General features: G+C 30.6%; 2 protein-coding genes across 3 annotated transcripts; both read right to left on the bottom strand.

Moving 5' to 3' along the window:
* Positions 1-1451: 1451 nt before the first annotated feature.
* LOC129915878 (conserved oligomeric Golgi complex subunit 2) lies at positions 1452-3868 on the bottom strand. Its single transcript, XM_055995574.1, has 3 exons — positions 3664-3868; positions 1885-3602; positions 1452-1824 (listed from the first exon to the last, which is right to left on the bottom strand). The coding sequence occupies exons 1-3, from the start codon at positions 3742-3744 to the stop codon at positions 1545-1547; spliced, it is 2079 nt and encodes a 692-aa protein (XP_055851549.1). The 5' UTR covers positions 3745-3868; the 3' UTR covers positions 1452-1544.
* A 2445-nt stretch (positions 3869-6313) lies between these two features.
* On the bottom strand, positions 6314-13765 carry LOC129915443 (GTP-binding protein SAR1). Of its 2 annotated transcripts, none has more exons than XM_055994984.1 (6): positions 13531-13765; positions 12896-12974; positions 12418-12537; positions 12285-12350; positions 7306-7541; positions 6314-7242 (listed from the first exon to the last, which is right to left on the bottom strand). In XM_055994984.1, the coding sequence occupies exons 2-6, from the start codon at positions 12936-12938 to the stop codon at positions 7126-7128; spliced, it is 582 nt and encodes a 193-aa protein (XP_055850959.1). In that variant the 5' UTR covers positions 12939-12974; positions 13531-13765; the 3' UTR covers positions 6314-7125. The 2 variants fall into 2 exon arrangements, with proteins under 2 accessions (XP_055850959.1, XP_055850960.1); XM_055994985.1 differs by lacking the exon at positions 13531-13765 and adding an exon at positions 13117-13205.
* Positions 13766-22455: the final 8690 nt, after the last annotated feature.

Raw genomic sequence — 22455 nt, 5'->3', positions numbered from 1 at the left:
TAACATGTTCACGAGATACTTTTTAGTTTGCCGACTTCTCACCAGTCGATTTTAGACGCACGATACTCGTGAAAAGTCGGCATTATAAAGAATATTTAAAAAAAGGAGCGACATATTTTTGAGAGTATTCTCTTCAAACATTGTATGTAGGATGTAGTTTTTTTTTAGGATTGTACATACGGTTTTTGGAATTGACCAAAAATATAGCTAGGTATCTGGACATAAACTTACCAATTTTAGAAAAATATAATTTTCTAAAAAATTGATCGAACGATTTTTCTTAAAAAAAAATTCAAGAATTGTTTTTGAATAAACTATTTCGAAAATCATTACTAACGGTACTGCCATACAACCTAGACAATTTTCAAAAAATACATTTTAGTATTTTAAAAAAACTTGAAATTTGAAATTATTTTAAAATTTTGGTTTTAGGTGGTGGTCAGTATTTACTTAAATATTGCCTAGTTCTTTTTTCTTTATTAGTTAAGAATTAAAATAAAATGTAATCAAATAAAATAAAATAAATCAAATTGCATACTTTATTGAAGCTCAAACCTCAATTTCATTTAATGTGTTTTTCTCATTTGAAGAACGAATTTTATATTTTTTTCATATAATTGCATTCACCAAATTTGTAGATATATGAAAAGTTTTTCAAATTTAAGAATCTTGAAATCTAAAAGCAAAAGATCGTACTCGCTATATCCATTTTTTTTTTCAAAAATGAGATTTTGATGCACATTCATAGAGTATGTATATCATTGAAGAGTTTTGCAAACTAGTTTTGTAGAAAAATTTTTCAAATCCCTTTCAAAATTCAAGTTAAATATCGGGCTTTACTACTAGCCCCATATAAAACTAGAAATGTTTTTTCCGTTTTTCTCAAAATTAATGATTATGGATATAACGAGTTTTGTTTCTCATCACCTCATGTATACATATATGAATATTCGAATAGGTCTCGGAAAATTAATAATTATTTTCTCCAGAACATGAAACTTACAAAAAACATTGGTCATCTTTACATAAAAATTAAAAAAATCGAAGCAAACAAAAATCGATATGCAATATTTAGAATTTTTATAAGAAAAAAACTGTTTCTTTGAACTTTTTAATAACATCGAAATCGATTCAACAGTTAAACTGTTGCTTCAAGTAACAGATGGCGAAACCTTCTTTTTCACATTATATGTTTTCGTGAAATCATAACTCATATATGGTTATTCATACAGTAATTGAGTTGGAATGTGGATAAAATATTCTCTGTTTTCGAATATAAATAATAAATACGTTCATCATTGATATACTGTATTACTGATTCTGTGAAGCTATGGTGTAACTTTGATTTAATAGTTTTCAGCTGGCACTCTGATCGCCTCACAAATACATAGAATTAATCTTTAATCTCTTTTCCAAACACTGCTTAACTCTAGCATTTAAAATACCTTAGGTTAACATTTTCACTTTTTAAGAATTTTATTTAATTAATTGATAAACATGAAAACAATCACAATAATATTTATTTGCTTATACATTTTTAAGGACTAACTCTGAGCATCTCTCAATTTTATCGTTTCCTCAACCATATTATTTAAATCCAACAATTTATCAATTTGTGTTGGCATAAAATTCAAATTGGCCAATTCCTTTGTCCATGCACCAACATCTACCCGCAATTGTAATCGTATCTTATCATCATCAGACATTGCACCACCTGCTGACGGTTGTTGATTTGCTGTTTTTTCTTTAAGATTCTTTAAACGTCTCAAAGACTCTTCAGTCTTTTGAACTGATGTTAGTACTTCTGTTACTGATTGGTAGTACCTAAGAACAAACAATAATTCAAATTAAGAAAAGATATATAGAATCAAAGATTTTACTTACTCTTTGGTAATTCGAATAAAAACTTGCTCCAGAATTCTTTGAACAATATATTCATCAAGTTTATCACCTAATCCATCTTGAAAAACCTTCACCGGCTTCAACATCTGTTCCACATACCCAGAATTACGAGTGGGAACATCTCTGTTGGTTTTTCTATACAAACGTGGCAAATCATTGACTTGTTGGATACTTTCTATACTCTCAACAGTCAAAATATCAATCAGGGCTTTCTCTATCTCAGCTAAATGTACTTGCAGAGTCTCTTTAACATCATCCATGGAATCACTAAGAACATCATTATTCTCTGTGATATTCGATGAAAGCAAACCAAGAACATAAGGCAGCTTTTCAATGAATTTGGTCGTATCTGCATACAAAAATACCATCATATTTGTCTTTGATATCTTCAAAAACAAATCTTTCCTTTTAAGTGCAGTTATAGCATCATTAATCCAATGCGACAACCTCAAAATAATTTGAATAGTAAGTTTAAAGAATTTTGGAAATACCTCATAGAGATATACACCATCTGACCAGCATCTATCAATGGCTTTTAAAGCCGAATTAAAAGGAATCAAATGAAATTCACCCCCATCTGAGACCTTACTATCATCAAGAATTGGATCTAAAACAGCCTCAAATTGACCAGCAATTTCTTGGAAACAAATTTGAAAATAAACCGGCAAATTCCATCGAGAATGGAAACTTTTAGTTTGCGAATGTTGTCGAAACAATTGAATCGACTCGTCGCTTTGGAGAATTTCTTCAATTTTCTGAATGAAATCTCTAGTACATTTATATTTTACATAGAAAACTTCCGAATTGCCAGGAGCAAAGATCGAAGACATATGCGCTTCGAGGCGTTGTTCAACATCACTCCAAAAGCTATTGACTAAGAAATTAAAACCTTTCATTTTATCAGAATATTGTGTTATTCTAAGTAAGTCAGTCATGTGCAACGAGATAAAGTTAAGAACTTTATTGTAAATCCCGGCTAAGCCTTGAGGGGAATTCTGCAGATGCTGTTCAGAGATTGTATTGCTCATATAAGGACCTACAATGTCTTCTTTAAATACCAATTCGGCTTCAGAACAAGCATCGAGAGTTATATAAATTCGAAGACATCTTTCAAGACTTTCACTCGATGTGCTAGTCGATGTCTTGAGAGTTGAATTGAAAAGAAGTCTCAATTTCTTTAAGATTTCCTCATTCAAAGTTACAATCTTTTCAAGTTGTTCATTGGTCAAATATTCTTCACAGAACTTTTTGTTGAATTTCAATTGAATAAGCTCTAAAGCAGCTCTTTCTAAATCAACGGGTTTGATGTTATCAGTATTCAACTTATTCGTTAGCAACTCTTCTAACTTTGACATAGTTTCAAAGACTTTCTTCAAACTTTGAAGATTTCTTTTAAGAATACGCAAATCATTCTTTTGTTTCAAATAACCACTTACTTCTTTTTCGTTTTCATTAATCAAGTCTTTAATACTTAGAATTTCTTCACGAAAGACTTCTAAAGGCTTGCGAATAGCTCCAATTGATTGATCTAAGCCGACAAGATTTGCCGATAAGCTAACAAAGTCAGCATAGTCTTCGTTGATTAAATCAATCATAGAAGATCGTAGGACTTTTAAGTAAACTCCAAGATTGTCACGGAGGAGTTCGAGGCTAGGTGCATTGCGATTTCGATGGAGGAATTCATCAACAGAGAAGTTTGTCTAAAGGAAATGGGAATAGTTTATTGGGGATGTTTTTTATTTTTAATTAAGTTTTACCTACTTTCATGAATTCATTTTTATCGAAACATAATTCTGTTGATGCTGCTGCGACTAAAGAATCCATATCATCGTTTGATTGCATATTGGATGAATTTAATTTGCAATTCAATCCAAAATTAGCAAAGAAAATATGAAAATTTTCGTTTGAGAAAATTAAAAATCACAACAAAACATAAAAATTTTGCCACAGTGTCGATGTCAGGTTGTCATTTTTTTTTTTCATTTGACGTCTTGTCAAATTAAAGGGATAGTTCAGAAAATGTTTGGTTTTAAGGTAAAAACACAATTGCCCTACTTGGCTACATCTCAAATCTCATCAGGTGACTAAAGTGACAATCCCAATAGAAAAATCCTATATCCTAGTCGACTTAAGGCTGGCCACACCGGAGGGTATGCGGTAGCGGTACGGGTAGCGGTAACGATATTTGTATTAAAAAAATTCCACATCTGAAGGTTGAAGTGTCAGTTTGGAATTTTTTCATACTGGTACCCGTACCGCTACCGCATATACCCTCCGGTGTGGTCTAGCCAAAGCAGTGCGACATATCGTGCGGCTAAAATCGAATCGTGAAAAGTCGGCAATAAAGTCGATTTTAGCCGCACAATATGCGGTCGGCTCACAAAGTCACAATAACCTCACAACACACAAGGTGATCATAACTCGATTTTGTGAGGATTTATTTTCCAAAAACTTCTTTTTAGCAATAGTCAAACTTTGGATAGTTTTGTGACCTCCTTCAGAGCAGTCGAAAAGCTTTGCCGCACGGCAAAAATCGACTCGTGAGAAGTCAGCATAATGTTTCGTGTATCACTTGGGAATGAGAAGGTTTTAATCTCAGGGTCACCTAGTTACCCCGCCAAATTTTAGAAAAAAACCAAAAATACCAAATCAGTAAACACCGCATCTCCTTATCTTATTTTAAATCGCCTATGTAACGTAAATAGAGACGAGGGATATAGATTTTTTTTCATACAACTACCCGTCGCTACCGCATATCTTCCTTTTCCTTTATGCTTGAATGTGTTATAGACCTATCAGCTATCATTTTTATAGATCAATTTTGTATCCTACCCAAGAAACTTAAGGAAGTTGTTAGAGCACCTGCCCATCAGATGTGCCAATTATAGATAGGTACTCGAGCTTTGAACAAATATATGCCTTTATTAATTATACTGCCAGATCAATTTCTTGATCTTCTGAGGAAACTTAAACATTTCTCAGCGGCTTTATAATAAGCCCTATTGTGAGTTTCACGTGGAATGTTTTCTTCCCGGAATATTTTTGTTCGTCCGGAATTTAAAAAGCTATCATGAGTTTCACCCGAAGGGAATTTACATTTTCCACTAAGCTAGAGTTTCTTGTTCGTGAGTGAGAGAAAAGCTGTCGAATACAAGGAGATGTCCGAACGTGAAAATAGGGCTGAATATGAAAAGCTGAGGGTACTATCATCACCAAAATGGTTAAAAGAGATTCGAAGACAGAACGGAGCTCTGGGACAATCCAATATTTATTTTGTGGGTTTCAGACTTGAATCCATTCAAAACGACTTGTAGTGAACGGTTCAAAAGGTAGTTTCTAATTTAGCGAAGAAGAGACTCATTGACGCCAAAAGCACTCATTTTCAAAAGATGCTGCTGGTCATTAAGAAATCTTCGAGATAATTTACACCTTATACTTCATCCAAACGCCTTTAAAATATCTTTGCCCCCGGGTACAAAGTGGTTAAGTCACAAAATTGCACTTTTCGGGTTTTGATGAAATATGTACAAGCTCTTTTATTTGGTATCAAAAACATAAATTTAGAGCAACTCTTTTCTATAAAAATGCATCGATTTTCATACTATCAAACTATCATTTATGATATGACTTAACACCTTTGTACCCGGTGGCAAAGATATTAAATGCATTTGTTTACTTAAGATCCAAAAAATCTTTATGGTTTTTTTTTTTAACCCTTTCCTAGATAAAGCCTGGTGCGCAGTTGAAGCGAAAAGAAATTTTCCATACAAAAATAGCACAACGAAATCTAATTTTTTTTTTAAACTTTTTTTTTGATATTTTTTTGACTTTGACATAAAATCGATTGTATTTTTTAGTTAACATGTTCGCAGTTGACTTTGGAGACTTAATTTTTGTTCGTTTCGCTTCAGCTGCTTAAGAGCATAAAAGCCACAGACATTCGCCCTGATCACGAAATCCATTCGAATCGTAGATTTTCTACGATTTCTGAAAAAAAAAAAAAAAAAAAATAAACAATCTCGGATTCCGCCAACTTGTGTAAAATTGTTCTTAATTATTTTGTTCGTGATACGTGATAGGAAATCTATTTTACGAATGGATTTTATGTTCACCATTTAACTGAAACTAGATCCTTCCTTGGTCATTTCCTTTCGGTTTGGGAAATTATCCCACATGTATACATGAAAAGAATATTCAGTCATTTTTAACTTTTTGAGAAAAAAAACATGTTTTTTTTAGAAAAGAAACAAAAATAAGTTTTATTTTTTTGTTTTCGTAATTTGTTTTTTTCATGTGTAGTTATTTTTATACCTCTTAACTTTTTTTTACCTTCTATTTTGAAATTGTTTATAATGTTCTTATACTTAATAAAATACAAGCCCATTTATTAAAAACCACCACTTTCCTATGGGTTTTGTTTTTTGTTTAATTACTTTGTGTGAATATATTGTTGATGTCTTTAAATTTTATGCAACCATGCGCAATCTACTTCCAGTTTAAACTTAAAATACAAATCTATTTTTTTTTTTTATAACATAATAATTATTGCAAAACAAAAAATGTTATTACATAATAATGATTATTTATAAAAAAAAATTTATTTTCGATAAATCACAGTAAATGACTTTCTGTTTTATGTACCGAAATTTAACATTAACGGATCAATTCTAAGTTTTTATTGAAAATTGTGTGTAAGAGATAGAGCAATTGGATAAAATAAATAATAAATTTTAAAAAGAGTTTCCTGTTATTTTTTTCTTGTTGTTTTTTTCCTGAATATCACTTACGAGTTACGTTTTTAACAGTCTTGAAATGTGCAAGTAAAATATTGCTTGAACACTCAAAGGATTTGCCAAAACGCAACTTTTAAATGGGCTATTCAAGAACGCGCCTAAAATTTTAATATTATATTGGATTACAAATCACTTCTTAAGGTAAATTGTAAATTGGGCTTCATTACATAAAAATAAAAAAACAATCGAACGATATAGTTTTGCTGATAATTGTCCCTAACTGTGATAGGGTTATCTATTTGTCAAAACGATATCACTCGATTGTTTTAGTTTTACGTATTGAGACCCCTTATTTTTACAATGCAAAAAACGAGGCTTTTCTTTTCTTTGCTCTTTGCCTTCTTCTTTTCGTTTTAATACAAGATTTTTTTTTGTTTGTTTTAAATTTACAATTTTATATATAATTTTTTGTTTGTTTCCTATATGGCGATTAATCGATATACTGCGCTAACCAACGGAATCCTTCGCCATAGCCTTGTCTTTTTAACACTGAGCACATAAATAATTCTAATGGACGACCGGGTAGTTCTGATCGAGCTACCTTACCCTAAAATAAGAATAAATATATTTATGAGAAAAAATAGATTAAAAAAATGTTTAAATAAATTACCTTTCCTGTGGTAAGCCTGTAGAGACCAAAATCATTTCTCAATTCATCTTCACTGGCAGCACCGGGCTTGTCGATTTTGTTGCCGAGAATCAAAATGGGGCAGTTTGAGAGAGCCTCATCTGTTAGCAGGGAATCCAATTCATTTTTACTTTCTTGGAAACGTGTACGATCCCAGGCATCGATTAAGAAAACGATAGCATCTACTGCTGGGAAGTAATCTTTCCACACGCGACGTGCTAAAAAGAAATTAAAAAAAATTGTTGTTTTCAAACCAATTTATTGATAGATTTTCTCATTTATACTATGTTTCTACCTACCTTAAATCCAAGATTTAGCAAAGTTCTTCGATTCTAAATCTACTAAGCTAAATCTTGTATTTAGGTTAGGTGGAAACATAGCATTAAACAAATAAGTTCCTTTTACAAATTCAAGCACGCAATCACCAAAAACACAGCTTTTAAAACACTCAATTTTGGTTCCAATCTGTTACATTAGCTGTAATAAATACCATTTCAATATTTCCCTATACCGTGAATTACAAAAACCTTGCTGTTGCAAGGTTAAAAAAAAATCAGTCTCTTATTTGTAACTTATTTCCCAAATTTTTGCACTGTTTTTATTACAAGATATGACAAATCAATTTGTATCTTGAAGGGGTGTTTTTTTTTTTCATTTATGATATAATTTAATTACCTAGGTTTTCGTGATTAGCCTCCACGTCATTTTGAAAATTCTAGAATGACTGTTTTTATATTTATTTCGCACACTATATAGTTCTGAACAAGTTCTAAACTTCTGGACCAGAGGGTGAAAAACTTCTTACATCTTCGAAGGCAATTGGCAGAGTGGTATTGGTTACTGTGTACTCAACTCAGTAAACATTTTACACCTAACACAACAGCAAGCGACTGCTTTAATTTAATTTAAGTAATTGTTTGTTGTTAAAGGGCTAAAAACTTTTAAGTTTAACAAAAAATGTAAACATGTAAGCCACAACAAACAAATACTTTTGTTCATCAATAGAAATCTTTTGTTGTTTACCGTGTAAAATATTACTAACCAACGAACTGAGTTACCAATTAAACACGACTTTTATGTACATCACTATCGAATTGCAGAGTATTAAAATTTTCGGCAGAATTATAGTTTAATCTGTATGAAAACTTATTAAATTCCGCACACTACAAAGAATTGGCCAGTGTTCCCCAACCTTATTTATAATAATGATTATTCACAGACAATATGTAAATAAATACAAAATGTTAATAAAGAAAATCAAAACAATTGATTAATCTTTGACGGCTGGTACCATTATCTTTATTTAATGGAATCCTTAATCAGATTAATGTCAAATAATTAAAAATTTTCATTTCAGTCAATAAAAAAACAATAAACGTGACGCATATGTTATAACACTTTTATTGATTGATGTCAATGATTGAACGCATAAAGGCTAGACCAAACCGGAGGATATATGCGGTAGCGGTAAGGGTAATTGTATGAACAAATTTCCACAGCTGAATTTTGATGTTCGTTTGGAATTTTTTTCATACAATTACCCGTACCGCTACCGCATGTACCCTTCAGGTAGTTGTATGAGAAAATTCCAAACTGGAACATCAATATTCAGGTATGGAATTTTTTCATATAAGTAAATGCGGCGTACAGCTACCGCATACCTTCTGTTCTAGCTGAAAAGTAACTATAAAAAATCTTGTTCTGAAATGTTTCAAACTTTGTACAGGGTCTTGGGTCAAAATGACCCAAGAAGAAATTTGGTCATTCGCCAATTTGGTTATTACTGATCGAGTTCGCTACTTTTTTAATTTTGTAAAAAGCCTAAATATAGACTTTTAGTAGCAACAGCATGTGGTTGAAAAGGACATTAATATCAAAGACATCACATACTAACATTCGAGAAGTTACAAACATTCAAGTTCAAAAATATCGATAAAGCAGGATGATGACGATCTTCGATGACAAGTTTTACATCACTATGTGTAACAGCAGCGTCCGTGTTTAAGGACTCGGAAGAGTATACAAGGTCCAGTATTTTATTGTTATTGTTTGGAACTCCATTAATTTGATTTAAACAAAGGGCAGCCATCCAATCTATGAGGGAGATTTCTTTGGACGACGACAGATTAATAGGCAAAAATTCGCCGAGGAAGAGAGGAGCAATAAAGAAGTTTATTTATACAGTAATTTCGCTTTCAAATAAACTACCCCTTCAATAATAATTATTTTTAGGCTAGATTTGATGCTGTTATAACACTTTTATTGATTGATGTCAATGATTGAACGCATAAAGGCTAGACCAAACCGGAGGATATATGCGGTAGCGGTAAGGGTAATTGTATGAACAAATTTCCACAGCTGAATTTTGATGTTCGTTTGGAATTTTTTTCATACAATTACCCGTACCGCTACCGCATGTACCCTTCAGGTAGTTGTATGAGAAAATTCCAAACTGGAACATCAATATTCAGGTATGGAATTTTTTCATATAAGTAAATGCGGCGTACAGCTACCGCATACCTTCTGTTCTAGCTGAAAAGTAACTATAAAAAATCTTGTTCTGAAATGTTTCAAACTTTGTACAGGGTCTTGGGTCAAAATGACCCAAGAAGAAATTTGGTCATTCGCCAATTTGGTTATTACTGATCGAGTTCGCTACTTTTTTAATTTTGTAAAAAGCCTAAATATAGACTTTTAGTAGCAACAGCATGTGGTTGAAAAGGACATTAATATCAAAGACATCACATACTAACATTCGAGAAGTTACAAACATTCAAGTTCAAAAATATCGATAAAGCAGGATGATGACGATCTTCGATGACAAGTTTTACATCACTATGTGTAACAGCAGCGTCCGTGTTTAAGGACTCGGAAGAGTATACAAGGTCCAGTATTTTATTGTTATTGTTTGGAACTCCATTAATTTGATTTAAACAAAGGGCAGCCATCCAATCTATGAGGGAGATTTCTTTGGACGACGACAGATTAATAGGCAAAAATTCGCCGAGGAAGAGAGGAGCAATAAAGAAGTTTATTTATACAGTAATTTCGCTTTCAAATAAACTACCCCTTCAATAATAATTATTTTTAGGCTAGATTTGATGCCATTTTTAGAAGTGACTTAGCCCACTTTCATAATTAAGGGCACAACTATTGACAGAATCAGAATAGCAACAGTTGATACAAAGAATGAGAGATCTTATCAATTTATTTATTTCTAAATCGGTCAAAAAATTGATATTGTTTATGGATATTAGAAAATCAAAAATAAATTTTGGAATCAATGTGGAAACTCAAGAAATACAGATTTTTTTGAATAGAGGTGTAATGTAGCATGATTTCAATTTGCCCTCAGTTGGTCCGATATGTAGGGAAACACTGGTATAAGCTATCCCCCTCACTATTAAGTCAGTCGAGTGTGTCCACTCACCCCCTTCTAAGTAATAAATAAAATCAATCAACCGATCAGAAAAATTAATTGATGTCATGCACCGTACATTATTTATGTTTGTCCCAATGAATTCATTCACTCTTTTTTTAATTAATTGACATGATAGTACGATCTCGCGGGCTACAGAGGTCAACAAAACTATTAATAGGTATAAAATCTTCTGAAATTAAATATTTTTTAAATGAAAATTTTTCCTTGAAAATATTTTATTCAAGATTTGTATGTTTCTAGATGAAAGGATCTCTTGATTTTAAAATTGTGACTGTATAAAATTGTATAATAAATAACCTACACCTATTTCCTTAATGATACCTATGTATAATCTGAGAATGATAAGTTTGTTGTCTCATGAAATGAAGTTCTTTTATGATGGCGTGGTATTATTTTAATAAATAAAAAAAAAAACAGACTCTGATCAAGAATTAGGTAAACCATGACCAAGTTTAAGGCTATTGCAATTAATTTTACATTTCAATTCAATTCAATACCCCGATAATGAATTCCGCTACCTGCAAATCAATGACGTTTTAAGAACCTACAACTCAATATGTAGTTAAATTTTCATCATAAAGTAAATATGCTTAAAAAAAAAAAAACTATAAACATACAATAATAAGTTTCATAAACGTAATATAAAAATAAATCAAATTAATTCAGTGGAACTGAAATCTTATCTAATTTATACTTCAAATCTTTCAAATCACAATGCCCACTCTACTTACAAAATATAAATTGCAATCACGTAGATATTTCTTTGTATAGATAGAATATTATCAAGTTTATCTCTATATTGCCCGCATAACTGATTGAGAATAGAAAAAAAAAACAAAGTTAACAGACAAAACAAAGAAAATAATGCACCTACTAGGTCTTCATGCGAACATAAAAAATAAAATCCATAATTGAAATTTAAAACTTTATCAATCGTTTATAACAACAAAGCTTCATTGTTTTGCAATTATTCATTATTACGTTATTCAACACGTGTTATTTTATTAACATAATCAATTAAGCGAACAATTCAACCCACAAATACACACACGCACATTACATTATACAAAGCTAAAAGGGCAAGCAAAAAAACAAATTTTAATCATTTTTAATAAATACAATTATTAACTAAAAAAAAAAAATACTAAGTCATTGTCTAATAATTGTTCACCCTTTAAAAAAAGTTATCAGCTGCTATTTGCACGTTCATAGATAACATTGTTGGACTTAAACCTGTCAACATTTGAATCTCATATCATTCACTTCTATCTGATAGATTATTCAATTAAAAAAAAGACAAAAAAGAGACCGTGTCTACAGAAGACCATGGCTTTGGATAGTAATAGTATCATTACGATGACCTTCTACTAAAAAAAAACACGACCCAAAAACCCATATATATTCATACACACACTCACACACACGCATACAATTTGTAAATACCCACAATTCCATATTCAATCAACAAAAAAATGCTCAAATTATTTAAAACAAAAAAAAAAAACAAAAATTAAATTACCTTGAGTGTGACCTCCCAAGTCGAATGTTGTGAATCGCATATTACCAATGGACAATTCTTCAGAAGCTTTTTTTTATAAAAAATAAAGAAAATTATTAAACAATTTCTCGAAAAATATGATAATGTTGCTTACTAGGATGCAATGTTGGAACATGCTGTGCTAATTTGTCATCTTTCAACATATGCAACAGCGTTGTTTTTCCTGCATTGTCCAATCCAAGGAATAAAAGTTTTCCTGACTTTTTCCATAGACCTATTTTTTGGATAATAATATTTTATTAATTATTATTTTAAAATGACAATGAACTTGAAGACGACCAAGACAAGACAAGACAACATAAAGAGAAGAAAAAACGGCCCAAAAAATCTACGACGAGAGAATGTTTGCGTTTTGCTTTGTTGGCAAACGATCAAGTTCATCAAAATTTTGTTTCAGAATTTGTATTGTATATAGTTGGAGGAAGTAGAGAAAGGAAAGGGGAGAGGGAAGAAGGGAAAGTGGAGAGTGCAACTAATAAGTAGAATAACATATAAATACTTGTCCTGGGTCCAAAACGAGGTTATTAATAAATATATTTTTTGTATTTTTCTTTGTTGATTATTTAACTTACCCAAGTATCCAAGAACACCAGTGAACCAATCCCAGATGAACATGTTTTTTTAATTATTTTTTTTTTATTCAATATTTATCTAAAATTAAACAAAAAATCAAAAAATTAGAGAAATAGTTTGTGTGTGAGTTTAAAGTAGGAAGTAAGTAAGAAAATGAAAACGCGTTAACAGCCACTTGTCATGCTCTCTGCTGTGTGAACCGAGTTAGCAACCCAGTCACCTTTTAGCTAGTTTGCTTGACTATGAAATGAGGGACTGAGGGAGGCACCTTAACGTCGCCAATTGGACTGACAACGACGACGACGAATGAACGTAGTGACATTCGTCGAATGTTGGAGAGAAAAAAAAAAAAAAAAACATAACAAAACAAAGGATTTGGGAAAATTTTCCAAAAATTAAAACAAAGCAATTTTTATAATCTTTTGTTATCCATCAAATAAAATAAATATAAAATTGCACTTTGGACGACTTTTTTTATAATTTTCTTTCTTTTATTCGTCGTGTGGTTGTTTTGTGTCACTCTGCTTTTGGGATTTTTTTGTTTCAATCTCCTCAATGAAATGAGTCTCTTTTTATTTTTTTGGATTTTCACTTTTTCATTTTTTCTTCTTACGAGACAAGCGTGGATATTTACCTATTTCTTGTTGGTTTTGATGACCAAATTAATAAAAATTAACAAACAAAACTGGACGTTGTAATTCTTTTTCAATAATTTATTTATATTGTGTGTGGAATATTATAAATAAATTATGTTTTTTTTTATTTTATAATATTTTATTAACACTTGAAAAATAATGATTAAAAAAAAACTGAGAAATTATTGGTGTGGAGTTCTTTTTTGCACTTTTTGATTCTCCGCTGGATTTTTGGACGAAAAAACGAAAGATATATGACAGAGAAAACGTCATCTGTTGTGAGTGAGAGATTTGTGTCGTTAAGTTGTGGCAGAGGGCTACGTCATTCTTCCGGTTGGTTCGGTTAGTTTTTAGTAGTGACATCTGTGATTTGATGGGTGAATGAGAGAGTAGTATCCGGTGGGAGAAATTCGTTATTTTTGAAATTTATTTATTTTCGTTATTAGGTGTGTTTTTTTGTTTATCTATAAGTCTGTTCACTGACGCTGTGCTGGACTGTTCTAGGCAAAAAAGTACAGCTTTTTGCTGTTCATTGACTTTTTTTCTGTGCTGAACTGTTCTAGTTTGCTGTTCATTGACAAATCTAGAACAGTTTAGAACAGGATTTTCTGTTCTTGCTTTTGAGTCAGATCAGGTAAGAACAGATTCGTGAGTGTCAAAATCAAAGCTGTCATTTTATTTTTTTGTTTTGATTTAATTGTGCGAATATTTCTCGGGTGCTCGTGGTTTTTTATAACTAAAAAACAATTTTTAATTATATTTTTCGCAGTAAAATTACAAAAAAAAAAGAAAAAATAAACGATGAACGAAAAATTCATATAATTTACATTTTGTTTTTTTTTTTTTTATTTTGACAACTGATGATTAAATGACTGTTCTAACTTGTTCTGACGTTTCTCACGAAACTGTGCTGCCCTGTCCTGTTCTGATCTAGAAAAATCCTCGTTGAACATACTTTATATAGATTTTGTGCAAAAAAACGACATAGAGATTTTTGAAATCAAAACAATTTACGTGTTGAAAACAACAAAAACTTTATCTGTATAGATTTTTGAAAAATCCAGATAATTATCCAGATTTTACTTTCTCTCGATAAAAACAGTAGTGCCAAGGTATTTTAATTGTTGTGTTCATACAGAAATATCTGAAAATATTAACAAAAAAAAAATAGCGGAGAAAACGAGGTTTGAAAAAAACTCTCATAAAAAAAAATAAACAAACATTTGTTTGACATGGTTGCATTGAAATGTTAATATCTCGAGATATACGCAATGCACTTTTCAGATAAAAGTCTTAAATGGATCCTGATAATATTGTTGAACAAATATATATATTAAATTACCAAAGTTTTTTCGAAAAATTAGAAATAAAAATAAAAAAGTTTTCACATTTGATTTTAAAAAAATCGAAAAAAAAATTCAATATGGCTACCTTCAAACGCTTATAACACAAGACCGACCAAACTAATGTTAATGGTCATGGTCTTAAAATGTAGCTAAGAATATACAGATAATTTTTGGTTTTTTGTGAAAAAAAAAAATTTTTGAATCCAACATGGCCATATGAAAATTTTTGTTTGCATCCAACATGGATGTAATGGCCTTCCCACTTCGGAGTTAAAATAAAAAAAAAAACAAAAGCAACATTTTTGACAGACAGCTGCCAAAGTATATGTACAGTGGTGCCATATGTTTGCATATGGATTTCAAAAATCCCGATGTCGTTCTTTTATTAAATATATGTACCTAGTAAATTATGAAATTATGGTTGTTATGACAAAAATATTGTTGAAGTGTCATTGTAAGGATTTGTTGGGTTTTTTTTTACAAATCATTTAGGAACTATGTTATGTTAGATATTTTTAAACTGTCAAATCACCAAAAAAAATTTTCTCGCATCACAAAACTATCTTTTTAATTTCATTTTTTGAGCTTATTTCCAAAAGAAAAAAAATCTTTTATATTGTATTTTGGTTTTGCTTTCGAATAAGTTTTTGACATATTGGGGTTTGTTCGTAAATTTGGTCAGTCGTCATGAAATTGAAGTTTTTATAGGTAGCCCGTTTATGCAGAGTCAAAACATCGAAATTGAAATTCGTATGTGAAATGTGGAAGACTTTTGTTTTAATTTTGACAATAGAGGGGTCAAAATTTGTATAAATAACCTTAACTTAACTACAACGTCCACTTTTGACAAAAAGTGGGAAATTTACAAAAGTACACAAATTTTTGTTTTTTCTAACGCCATTTATAAAAAAAAACTACAAAAATTGTTTTTGACATCAAGAAAGAAGTAGCAAATGTCAAACAGAGAAGTGTGTTTGAAAGTGCGAGTGCTTGTACCTATGTGTGAATCTTGATAAAAATCGAGATTCAGATCTTTGAATCTTGAATCCATATTTTTAAATCTCAAGTCTCAAATAGATCATAAAATCTGAAATTTTTCCACTTTTTACTCACTTCACCACTTCTTTTAGCTGTCAGATTCACAAATTTGAACATTTTTAAACTCATTTTGTGAAAGTTTTTGCACCGCAACTTATTTCTTGATGTCAAAAACAATTTTTGTAGTTTTTTTCAAATATAAATGGCGCTAGAAAGAAAAAAAAAATGTACTTATGTAAATTTCCCACTTTTTGTAAATAGTGGCCGTTTTAGTTATACCTTAAATCTCGCAAATAGAAAACGACATTGCAGAAGAAAAATATTAAACACCGTATAGCAACTATGTGCGACTCGTCGTTCCTTGATTTTTTTTCACTAAGAGCCAATTTTTCAATCTTCTAATAAACAGTCAGTTAACTGTTCGACGAATAAAGTAATTAGGCTCATAAACAATCAGATAAAAACATTGAATTTTTCAATCAAGAATAATTTATTTTGCAGAATAACAAAAAAAAATTGTCAAATTCAAAAATATTTAAAATTAAACGTCATTTTTATTCATGATTGTTTTTGTTTTCTTGTTTTCCACTGTATTTTTTTCAAAATTCTTTCAAAACAGCTTTGACAACTGACACAATATTTTTATTGAAATTATTCCTTAGAATAATTTTATTCGTCTCTGAAAGAAGCAGATAGAATTATTCTTAGGAATAAGCTATATCTGCCTGTTGAAAAATTGATTTTTTCTCTATCCTTAGGAATAAGTACTAACTGACTGTTTAACTGACTATTGAAAAATTGGCCCTAAAAAGCATTTAAAGAGTAGAGTAGGTCAAGTTTTAATCAACGGTAAATATGTATATAAATGAAATGTAGAAATAATTTTGTGTTTTAAAGTGCGTTGCACTCTGCGAACATAGCCTTCGAGACTCCTTGAGTTTTCCGATTATCCGAAATTTTCTCCGATCGAGTATCGATACTCGAAAAATGCTAATTTCTTATCCGCAGCCAGATTTAAGTTTTTGTTCTATCCGCAGCTGGGTGTTGTATTTGTAATACATGGAAGCTCCCACTGCAGATACAGATAGCTGTGCCAAAAAAAAAAAAACACGCATATTGGCTTAAAAAGAGAAAAAGTATAAAAGTGAAAATTTTCAATCGAATTTTTTGCCAGAAAGCTTTTTTTTGGTTAAAAAAAAAATAATTTGTATACCTATGCACCATTTTCCAAAGCCAAAAATTTGTTCTAGTTTCATGGACTTGTTTTGGATTATTAATTTTCAAAATAAAAATGTCGAACATTTTTTTTTAAATTGAAACTAATTTTTTTTTTAAATTTATTTATTAGGTAGATACTTATGTCGTTTTCGATTGGTTTCACTCAAGGATTCACTCATTCTGAAATCCAATAAAACAGTTTGAATCGCTGTCACTCAATTCTGAAATTTTATATCTGTATTTGTTAATAAATCAAATAAAATTGTGAACTTTCAAAAGTCAAACATTAATGTCGTTTTCGATTGGTTTCACTCAAGGATTCACTCATTCTGAAATCCAATAAAACAGTTTGAATCGCTGTCACTCAATTCTGAAATTTTATATCTGTATTTGTTAATAAATCAAATAAAATTGTGAACTTTCAAACGTCAAACATTAAATAATTTTTTTTCCTTCAAACGAAATAATATAAATTAATATTCAAAAACGGTAATATTCAACAAATTAATAGGATAAATGGGTGGTAAAATATTTTAATTAAATATAATAATGCTTTTATTTGTTTGAAAGTAAATTAAAAAAAACAATTTCAGAAAGCAAAACAAAATAAACTGATTGAGTGATTATTTTGACTTTTGAATATTGATGTATTAGTGCTTCTTGACTGGATTTCTGATTTTGAATCGAGAAGAGAATTTCTCTTCTGAGCAGAGTTTTTTCTGTCATTTTCGTGCGAATAAAACAGTTTCAGAAGGCTTCTGAATGATTCCGGACGCTTCCGGAGAGCCAATCGAAAACGACATAAATTATTATTTTTCCTTCAAACGAAATATTAGGTGTGTTTTTTTGTTTATCTATATAGATTTTGTGCAAAAAAACGACATCGACATATACTTTGGCAGCTGTCTGTCAAAAATGTTGCTTTTGTTTTTTTTTTATTTTAACTCCGAAGTGGGAAGGCCATTACATCCATGTTGGATGCAAACAAAAATTTTCATATGGCCATGGCATCCATGTTGGATTCAAAAAAATTGTTTTTTCACAAAAAACCAAAAATTATCTGTATATTCTTAGCTACATTTTAAGACCATGACCATTAACATTAGTTGCGTCGTTCTTGTGTTATAAGCGTTTGAAGGTAGCCATATTGAATTTTTTTTCGAATTTTTAAGGCTTGGCCACACCGGAGGGTATACGGTATAGCGGTAACGATATTTGTACTAAAAAAATTCCACACCTGAACGTTGATGTGTCAGTTTGGAATTTTTTTCATACAAGTACCCTCACCGCTACCCGTACCGCTACCGCATAAAAATCAAATGTGAAAACTTTTTTATTTTTATTTCTAATTTTTCGAAAAAACTTTGGTAATTTTATATACATATCTGTTCAACAATCTTATCAGGATCCATTTAAGACTTTTATCTGAAAAGTGCATTGCGTATATCTCGAGATATTAACATTTCAATGCAACCATGTCAAACAAATTTTTGATTATTTTTTTCTATGAGAGTTTTTTTCAAACCTCGTTTTCTCCGCTTTTTTTTTTGTTAATATTTTCAGATATTTTTGTATGAACACAACAAATAAAGTACCTTGGCACTACTGTTTTTATCGAGAGAAAGTAAAATCTGGATAATTATCTGGATTTTTCAAAAATCTATACAGATAAAGTTTTTGTTGTTTTTAACACGTAAATTGTTTTGATTTCAAAAATCTCGATGTCGTTTTTTTGCACAAAATCTATATAGATAAACAAAAAAACACACCTATTATAAAATAACATTCAAAAACGGTAATATTCAACAAATTAATGGGATAGATGGTTGGTAAAATATTTTAAGTAAGTATAACAATGCGTTTATTTGTTTGAAAGTAAATTAAAAAAATAATAAAAAAAAAAACAAAAAAAAATGATTGAGTGATTATTTTGACTTTTGAATATTGATGTATGTATTAATTTTTTTTTAAAATAATTGTTCAAAAACTAGTCCATTAAACAGTTTTATTAAAAAAATTCGATATAAGAACAAGAATTACCAAAGGGTATAGCACGTTATTGTTGGTGTACAAACAAATTTTGTCCAAATTAAGTCAATTTTTTAGGAAACTGATTAAAATAAAATGCACGACTGGGTCACACGTACTTGCTGTTGTAGTTCAAAGTATCTATATCTTAAATATCTCAATTTTTGAAAAACGGCAATGCCATATTTCCGTTCTCCGAATTTTTTGAGAAAAACTAAAAACGCAGTTTTGTTAGAATCAATAAGAGTATAACGTACACCAAATTTAATGAAAATGGTTAGACCCGTTTTCGAGAAAATTGCAATACCTCGAAAACGGTATATGGGAGGTATGCGTTAAAAAATAGATATTGAAAAACTAAAAAAAAAACGGACCTAGGGTATTATAAAAATCATCTGTACCAAGTTTCAAGTAAATCCATTAATCGGTTTAGGCCCTAGCTCGATGTACAGATGGACGCACAGACGCACAGATGCACAGACGCACAGACCCACGGACGGCATGACGAAAACCATTTTTTTGAGCTTCTCCATCATCGTAATGTTGGTTTTGATTAAAACATCGACTTTTTTTTTCTACACGAAACCAATACTTGTCCTATAGAGCAAGTAAAAAGAACTAAATGTGATGACTACAACCCGACTAACAAATTTACTTCTATAAAGCTTTATAGGTGGTAATGTAACTCCTGTAAAGCTTTATAGAAGGGATATTGTTTGTTGGGAAACAAGGCGGAGATTAGCTGTTGAGAATCATATGCATAAGAAACAATCACACATGACTAAGGATAACAGCTGAAATAACTTTGTGCTCCAGAATTTAAATCGCTAAAATAATTTTTAAAAACTATTATTATCTAAGGCGGTCACTGTGGCGTATATGGAACATTTTTTTCTATTTAAATTTCTGTACATGTGGATGTGGGCTTTTGCGTTGCATTTATAAATTAGCGGCTTTCTTCGGGATTGCCACGATTTTTCCGATTTTGTTTTCAGTTGTCAATGCAGTTGTTTATGATTTTCAAAAGAAGTTTTTAGAACAAAGCATTTTCCTCAAGATTATATAGGGTTTCTATTGTATAAGTTGATGCCTGCTGGTGTCATCAAATTGCACTCCTTTCACACGGATATACGGAAGTGCTGGAATGCATACTGAAGCATTTGAGTGATTAAAGTTATTGATCTCTAAATGTCTCCCTTTCAAAGCTTCTTAGAGAAAAAGTATGCAGAATTTAAATTCAAACTAAAAGAGGGTCTATCTAATTAAAAAAAGTACAAGTTCACTTATCTATATGATTCCATCTGTTCCCTTCCTATGAGTATTTTGTATAGTAAGATTTGAATGAACATTATGAAATTGAACCCCTTCAGCAAAAATCCACAAAATACATACTTTATAACACTCGAATCCTTTAGTTTTTGCTGAATGCACTCAACAAACTTTCAATGAATTTGAATTCAACCCCTGTAAATGAACTTATACAACTATCAATACAACATTCGTGGTGCCAATGCAAAGATACGATACCGCAGACATCCATCCCGCTGCTCTGCTATAATACTGCTCCTATAGCGAAGTACTATATTTAAGTCAATTTGTATAAAAGAGGTACCTTTTCAAAAATGCAAAACCAAAACTAGAATCCTAACATTTTTGGTTCTTTAAATAAGAAAAGTTTCGTTCTCGTATTTATTTTCTTTTTCGAGTCCCCTCCCATTCAAAGATCCTTTAAAACGCGACGTGGAATAATAATATATATTTTTTTGAAAGTAAAAGAGCCAAAAGGATAAGTAATTAATAATAAATGGAATTCGGAGAGCTCCAGCTTCAGATAAAATGTGTATGAGAAAAGAAATTTTCTTCCAACATAGTGATAGTTTATATCCATCTGTGTGTTATCTGGTGAAACCCTCCAGCAGAAATGCGCGAATTCGAAAACTTTTTAATTGATGCATAGTAATTTTTGCCTACGAAAAAGTTATTTTTGCATTTGTGACAGTAGTGTCTTTCGTTTTCTCTTTCTTTCTCTCTTAATTTTCAGGAAGAGGAGGAAATTGTTTCTTGGATATATAAGTTTATTTTTCTATTTTAGCAGTGTATAAAAGTTATTGTTATTTCCAAACTTAAAAGAAACGCTTTTAGTTGAATAAAAATTCAAAATCATTAGAATGCAGCTTAGGATTGAAGTTTTTAAATGGAAGAGTAGCAGTCAACAGGGTTTTGATGGTGACCATCAGCAATTCTGCAAATAGCATTTTTGATTCCTATGTGACATTGTGGTCTTATAAGTCCTGAATAAATGGGCTGTAAGGGTTTTAAGAATAAAAATGGTTTAAAAAATTGCCTTTTATCTAAAGTTACTCAAAAAGAACCAGAGCAGGTTCAACAAATCTTGTTAACATGAACTAAAGCCGTTTTTTAAACAGATACAACTTTTTATATAAGTCGAGTTCGACTTTAAACAATGGTTGCACATAAATTGTCAGAAAAATTCAAACGAATCCATTCGACTCCTTTTGGAACCTTTAACCGTTTTTTTCAAACAAATTTTTGTCTACTCGGATAAAGTTTTTCCCAAGAATATTCGGTTGGTTATACTTTAACTTGGCTAAGGCCAAGTTACTTTGCTGTTATTCTTAATTAGTTTTTTATAACCAAAAGCTATTTTCTTTGACGTCCCCAAACGTCTTGAAAGTAGTTGTCGTCGCGGTTGGCCAGTAGCATAAGCAATAGCAATGTGGTGATGGTAGTTCCCAAAGGCACCTAAAGAAAGTATATAGTGAATATAATATTTTTAAATTGCAGATTTATTATTTCAAATTCATCACAATGCATGACGAAAAGTTATTCTTCGACGTTTGCATAAGTAAAGAGGATTGCATTTTTGCATTTTATATTTTTTTTCTTGGAGAAAGTTTTTTAAGAGTTGTGAAAAAGCTTTCATAAAGAGATTTTTTTTTGAGGAACTTTGAAACGCATATAAATTCATTACTTTTGGTATTTTTTTAAGTTCAAAGTTTTAATAAAAACATTTAATATTTAAAGAAAAAATTCGAATGGTTTTGACTTTATAATAAAGAACATTCCATTTGTGAAGATTTTGTGGTAAAAGTTCTTTGGAAATTCTGCCTTAGGAATAATCTTATTCCATATAAATTCGTTAAAAAGATTCGCAACTCTTTTATAAAAATTTAAATAGTATCAAGCTATCTATATTATGTTAATAATTTATATGTTGTAAAAAAATGTTGTTTAAATAACTTTTAACTACTCTTACGGGTCACTGTGGCGTAT

This window comes from Episyrphus balteatus, chromosome 3, assembly GCF_945859705.1.
Source record: "Episyrphus balteatus chromosome 3, idEpiBalt1.1, whole genome shotgun sequence".
Lineage (NCBI taxonomy): Eukaryota > Metazoa > Arthropoda > Insecta > Diptera > Syrphidae > Episyrphus > Episyrphus balteatus.
Note: the sequence above shows the minus strand (reverse complement) of the source record. Positions and strands in the feature narration are given on the sequence as shown.

Excerpts from the sequence above, each read along its gene's own strand:
- LOC129915878 (XM_055995574.1), bottom strand. The coding sequence starts at position 3,744 with ATGCAATCAAACGATGATATGGATTCTTTAGTCGCAGCAGCATCAACA. Across the intron at positions 3,603-3,663 it reads ATAAAAATGAATTCATGAAA|ACAAACTTCTCTGTTGATGA; the intron begins GTAGGTAAAACT and ends CATTTCCTTTAG. Across the intron at positions 1,825-1,884 it reads TTTATTCGAATTACCAAAGA|GTACTACCAATCAGTAACAG; the intron begins GTAAGTAAAATC and ends GTTTGTTCTTAG.
- LOC129915443 (XM_055994984.1), bottom strand. The coding sequence starts at position 12,938 with ATGTTCATCTGGGATTGGTTCACTGGTGTTCTTGGATACTTGG. Across the intron at positions 12,351-12,417 it reads TGTTCCAACATTGCATCCTA|CTTCTGAAGAATTGTCCATT; the intron begins GTAAGCAACATT and ends TATAAAAAAAAG. Across the intron at positions 7,243-7,305 it reads ACAGGCTTACCACAGGAAAG|GGTAAGGTAGCTCGATCAGA; the intron begins GTAATTTATTTA and ends TTCTTATTTTAG.